Genomic DNA, 6,000 nt, shown 5'->3' with positions numbered 1-6,000 from the left:
GGCTCAATGACAGAGGCCCTGTCGTGAATGGGACAATCGAAATAACCTGCCACGGTGCTTTAGTCAACTTTTGGAATCTTGGTGTGAAGTCAGCAGTGAGGCTGAGTAAACTTTCAACTCGTAAATGGTACAGTGTAAGTGCGCGTTTGGCTTGGGAACTGGAGGGCCGAGTGTGGAATTCTGTGCCTGGACCCTGTTCTGTGAAGTCTCAAAAGAGATTCTCACGTAGTACGCGCGCCTCTGAACTCTCAGAGGCCGGCGGCTTTGAAAGGGGCTGACGTAAGTCAGAGAGAGAAGGAAGGATATCAGGTTTAAATATGCAGTTTGAATGATCTGTCTAGAGGCACTGGATTTTTTGAGTAAAAGGGAAAAACGTGATCACTGACATCGCTTTTTCACTTTCCAGGCTGCATTTATATACACAGTCACTTAAGACAACAATACAAAAGAGATAAATAAACAGGCTTGCACTGCTAAGGGGTGGCAGATTAAGTTAGATACTGAAAATGCACGGTCTGAGCTAACTACCATTTGATATGCTTTAAGGCGCAAAAGCCGACCCTTAGTTTTCTAAAAAATCTAACTGGCATTCCTATTCTGTCCCATACAAGCTTTTTTTTTTCTTTTTTCAAACTTTTTTGTAAATATCACCACTTCATTCTCCCTTTACACAGCTTTAAAAACATCATAAATTAAAACATGGAGTCTTATTTATAGTGTCCCTTGTATATAGCTTTACGGTTTATAAAAGACAAATGATTGCAGAGTTAAGCTTTAAAAAAAAAGAAAAAAGAAAAAGTGGATTTGCTTTTATCAGTACAGAATAAATATATCCCCCAAACACTCGGGAGGTACAACTTTAACCAACACCCTGCACTGGCAGATTCCTTCCAATTTCAGTATTTGCAAGGTCGGTGATTTTTGTTTGTTTAAAAATCTGCAGTTATTGTGATTCCTCTTAAAAAGGCCTGAGTTAAAAGTTCCACTCTGGGACTTGTATCAGATTACTCTCTGTAGCAGAATCCAACCTCTTCATTAATAAAATTCTTCAAGGCAATCCTTTCACATGGGAGGAACAATCATGCCAGATATCGCTATGGAAAGAGAAGACAGAAGTCAATGGCTTAGCATTCAAACTTCTCACTGAGGGGAAAAAAAAATAAAAAGCACCCACACACATCTACATTGATTGAATATTACCCACACACATGCTCTCATCGTCTCTGGAATAAGTTTTTGTGATAATATATATGTGTACTTTATTAAATATTATAGTATATCAACATGTGTATGTATCTCCATCAGAACAGAATAGCCTAAGCATCACTCCAAATCTGATTTCAATTTTAAAACATGACTGGAAAGTTAAATAGTTTGAATACCATTGGGAAAGTTACAGCCCCAAACATTGCAAAACAGTGAGAATTTTCAATCTGTCCCTCTTATCCACATCACCTCCTGGCCCTGACTTCACATCCAGAATATAAATTGGTCCATCCCATTTGCCAGTAATTTTATAAAAGCAACAATAACACCACCACCACCACCACCACCTACGACTTTGCTGTGCACAAAAATGGAGCCACAGGGCAGCCTTCTGAATGCCTTCGCGCCAGCCCTCAGGCTGCAGGAAACACAGCCACTACCACGGCAGGCACCGCTCACTTGGGAATGTGGAGTTGGGAGAAAGCTCAGAGTGGGAGGCGAAGACAAGAAGGCATGAAGCTGCAGAAGGTCTTCACCACTGCTTTGCTCCTGGTTTCTGGAATGTTCTGACTATGCTTCCTAGAAAATTGTAGCGTAGGAAAACTAGAGTGAGATCCTGGGAAACAGGACGGCTCTTTGAAGGGTTCAGACTTAGGCAGTTAAACCTACTGGTATATGGAGAGAAGAGAGGTAGGTCAGCCTTCCCACCTCTGGTTTTCCTGGGCCATAGCCACTCGGATCCTTGAACTTCAATCTCCTTGGCTAGATAATGCAGTTATTCACTTGGTTTAAAGTTGTTGGAAATTTAAATAAAATAACAAATATGTGAAGTCCTTTGCTTAGGTTCCTGGTAGGAGTTAGCTGCATATCACTTGTGCTGTTAAACTAGCTGTGTGACCTTGTGTTAAGTGTTTAACTTTTCTGGGCCTCTCTTTTCTCTTATACCCAACAGGCACATTTCACACATGGCTGTGAGGAAGTCTGGGATATCGATAAGACAGTGAAGGTGGAGCGGCAACTCTGAACTACATCAATGTAAGAGAGATTCTTACATTACAATCAGGAGGCAGCCATATTTGACTCACCAGAACGGCTCAGCGCCCTGTCAGGCAGGGAAAACTGCCTGCCTTCTTTTTACTGGCAGTCCTAAACTTAAATTAATGTTCTTGTCAGTGATGACTGTGTTTAGGAAGTGGCCCTCTTCATTTACTAATGATCCTGTCTAGAGGAATGGGTCTGTTTAAGTGAACCCCACTACTACAAATACTGCAGGGGACACGGGGAGGCCAGGAGGTGGGGCTCTGCACCCTGAGGCCCCCACACGCCCTGACGTTTTAGATTCAATTAGAACAAACACCAAAAAGTATTTTGCCAAACACTTTTTCCGTTAATTTTTAAACCCATCTGTATTCACAAGGAAATTCAATCCACATGTTTCTGATTCATTTACACGTAAATCATCCAAATGTTGTTTTGCAAGAGCCCCTTTGCAGGCCAAAAGCTCCTGGAGTCCTTTTTGTAAGCCCTCATAAGCCTTTTTTTCTTAGAAACAGGAAGTTGTCTTTTGCCAAATGCAGACCAACTTAAACCCCCTGAAAGATTTGAGATCAGAACAAAATGCAGTCCCCCCAAGAATCAAATGAACCCTAGATCTGACTAAAGCCAGGAGCTCTGTATTTTAATCCAAGTCTGAACTTGAGCATTGAAGATGTGGTGACGCAAAAGGCAAGGGGGGTGGGGAGGGGTCTTTGCAGTGTGACTGCTCAGCAGAGCCCTGCCTCTTCAAGGACATTTTTATTCCGGCTGGAATGGGGTCCAGGTATCCTTATTAAAGATTGCGGCAGTTTTAAGCCCATGGCCAAAGAGGCAAGTCTACTTGTGACTTCTACAAGAAAATTAAAGAAAAGTCCCTCACAGTATAGCCAGATAAGCTTAGGCAATGTCAATATGACTCAAAGTAAAGCGGAGAGCTGACACTGCTAATATGGTCAATAGGTCCGGCCAGTATTTATAGCTGGGCCCTACAAACATCCCATTGGGTGGCTAGATTTTTTGTTTATAAGATCTAAGCAGTGTTTGGGTACCTAAAGAATGTGCTAGATCTGTCAGATGAAACTGCCACTTAGGACCACATTTAAAGTTCTGAAACAAAGCTATTTTAGGTGGCAGTCGGTAGCTAAGAGCACTTCTTAACTCAGACTCTAGGGGATCCAACTGCAGCACCCCAGGGGCGCTGGCTGGGAAGGGAGTGAGGAAAGCCTCTGAGTGGGGATGGAGGTGATGTAGCCAGGACCCATCTTCTTCAGAGTGTACAGCAGTCAGGCCCACCAAATGTTGCCACACAGGAATGACAGTTCACAGCCTCCAGGACTTCTGATCTCTTTCAAGACAGCTGGAGAGGCAGAATTTTAAAGACAAAATAGCCAGTGTATCCATGTCAGCAGATAATAGAAATTAAAGACACACACACACATCTGAGGATCTCTAGAGGGGGAACGTGGTCGGCTCCTCCTTTCCCATTTTCCTTCAGTGGCCTACAGACTTGTGGGAGAATCTAATGGAAGCTGTCAAACTCTGTGCAGAAAAAGGCCCAGAATTTTATTAACATCACAAGTTACAGAGCCCTAAACCTTGCCTATGACTTCCAAAACTCCATGTGCAGACACTTATTGATGAGTAAATCCGGGGCTAAGATCTCCATTCGTGGCTCCTCAGCATAGCATGGCAATAGAAACCTCTTTATGAAGAAACCTCACTGTGTGCCTGCAGGAGGCTCTGAGGATGTGGAAGCTGTTTTTCTTTTATCTGTGCTGCAATCTGAAAATTAATTATGTGGGTGAGAGGGATGGGTGTCTGAGGCTCGGAATGTTCCAGAAATGCTGCTGGCATGTTAACTTGCCCAAGTGGGGCCCGTGAAGATTCCCATGAGGACACCACACTCATCACAACACATGCAGACATCACGAGCCCATGGCTGCTCTGCTGTCTCCCCCAGCAGCTGGGCCATCATGTTCTTGGACAGAGACTCAGGAAAGCATTGATTTGGGAAGCAATGCATTTTGCATGATTGTCTCCATGTTCTGATAAGAACAAAGAGGAAATGGGAAGTTTTCAGAACTGGGAGAGGTTGGGCTGAAAGAGTATGGTCTCTCCCAAACCACCATATGTGTAAGAATTATGAGCTAGTCAGGAACAGGAGGTGGTGGTGGTGATGAGATTGAACAAACTGAAATGTACATGGAGAGGAAGGTGAGCACACAGGGCTGAGTACCAGACTCCATGCTCTCTAGGTGTCTAAAAGATCCTGATCTTCAACAAAATGGGAAAGGGAAAAAAAATGATCAGCATCTGTGGACTATTTCTGTGACATCACTCTGGCCCTATAGTATTTGGGTCTGTGCTGTCTGGACTTTCCAGGACATGGCTAGAGTCTGAGTCACTCTGTAGTAGGCACTCCGACAGCACATGACAGCTGTCTTAGTGCTGCCTCTCTCTTGATGAATAAGTCCACTGAGGACCGAATTGCATAGAACCCACGCTCTGATGCATGTGAGCTTTAGGAGAAGGGAGAGGGTATATGTGGACAAAGGCTGAACAGAGCTGGTGACTGAAGTCTTTGGCCTATGGTAACAGGCACATCTGGGGAGGCTGGGGTCAGGAATTAGCAGTGACCTCATCCAGGTAAGAAGGGGAGGAGGTTTCTCTGCATTTTTCTCTTTAAATCTAAAGTGAAGCTGTATTTGCAAACTGTTTCATATGATGTTAATTGATGTTAACAGGTGGAAAAGAACTCTGCAGGCAAATAAGTTTAGCAAACTAAAAGGAACACAGTCAGCCCCCGTAAGCATGGATTCAGCATCTGCAGATTGAACCAACAGCAAATCCAAAATATTTGGGAAAAAAGCTGCATCAGTACTGAACAAGTAAGACTTTTTTCATGTCATTATTCCCCTATACATCAGAGTATCACAAGTGTTTACACGGCATTTACAGTATCGGAGTAATCTAGAGCAGAGATTGGAGGAGGATGTGCACAGGTTCAATGCAAACACTATGCCATTTGACACAAGAGCCTTGAGCATCTGTGAGGTTAGACATCTGTGGGGGGTTCTGGAGCCGGTCCCCCATGGATACAAGGGAGGACTGAAGTCAGTTTGTTTTACTGCAGGATGTCTCAGCCCTTTGGTAAATGTGTGCACATGTAGCTCTCTAAGACAGTGATTCAGTAAGAACCATTTTATAAACTTATTTGATCACAACAGTTTTATTTTTTTAATAAGATATCTTATAAGGCTCCAGAAGTTCAGAGACAAGGGTTACTTTGTCCAAAGAAAACATCTCAGGTATAGAGTAAATTTGCAATATTTATCTACCTGGAAGAGAATGGTAGTTGGAATCCCCATAGGATGTGTGAATTATAGAATATAAAGGAATGGAGCTTAAGGCTCCAAGTAGAGGCTGCGGTTTTCGACCTTTTCCCTGTGTGTGCTTCTTGGCATCAGTGCTGTATTCAGGTTGCTGAGCCACTTCCTGGGTCCCACATGTTGGGGAGGACTTGTCTGCCTCTGCTCCTGGGCTCTGTTTATCCTTAGTCCTTCTGCTTAAAAACTGCACCCCTCTGTCAGTTCCCACGCTGAGTCCTCCTTACTCTTCTACAAGGTCCATTCACAGGCAAACCTCTTGATGCTGTTGTGCTAGCTCCCTGGTCCTCCTTCCTCTCTGCTGCCCCAGCTGTATGCCCAGCTTCCTCCAGACAGCTCTGCCTCATTTACTTAGGTGTTGTATCTTGCTTAG

At 43.7% G+C, this 6,000-nt stretch overlaps 1 protein-coding gene across 4 annotated transcripts in view; it reads right to left on the bottom strand.

The window, feature by feature from the left end:
- Positions 1 to 511: 511 nt before the first annotated feature.
- The window catches only part of EBF1 (EBF transcription factor 1), a 415,547-nt gene continuing 410,058 nt past the window's right edge, over positions 512 to 6,000 (bottom strand). For all 4 annotated transcript variants that reach the window (XM_062188753.1, XM_062188754.1, XM_062188755.1 and 1 more), the window contains exon 16: positions 512 to 1,094. In XM_062188753.1, coding sequence (XP_062044737.1) covers positions 1,063 to 1,094 — 32 coding nt within the window. In that variant the 3' untranslated portion in view covers positions 512 to 1,062. The remainder of the gene's footprint in view (positions 1,095 to 6,000) is intronic.

This window comes from Lepus europaeus, chromosome 4 (genome assembly GCF_033115175.1).
Source record: "Lepus europaeus isolate LE1 chromosome 4, mLepTim1.pri, whole genome shotgun sequence".
NCBI classification, from domain to species: Eukaryota; Metazoa; Chordata; class Mammalia; order Lagomorpha; family Leporidae; genus Lepus; species Lepus europaeus.
Note: the sequence above shows the minus strand (reverse complement) of the source record. Positions and strands in the feature narration are given on the sequence as shown.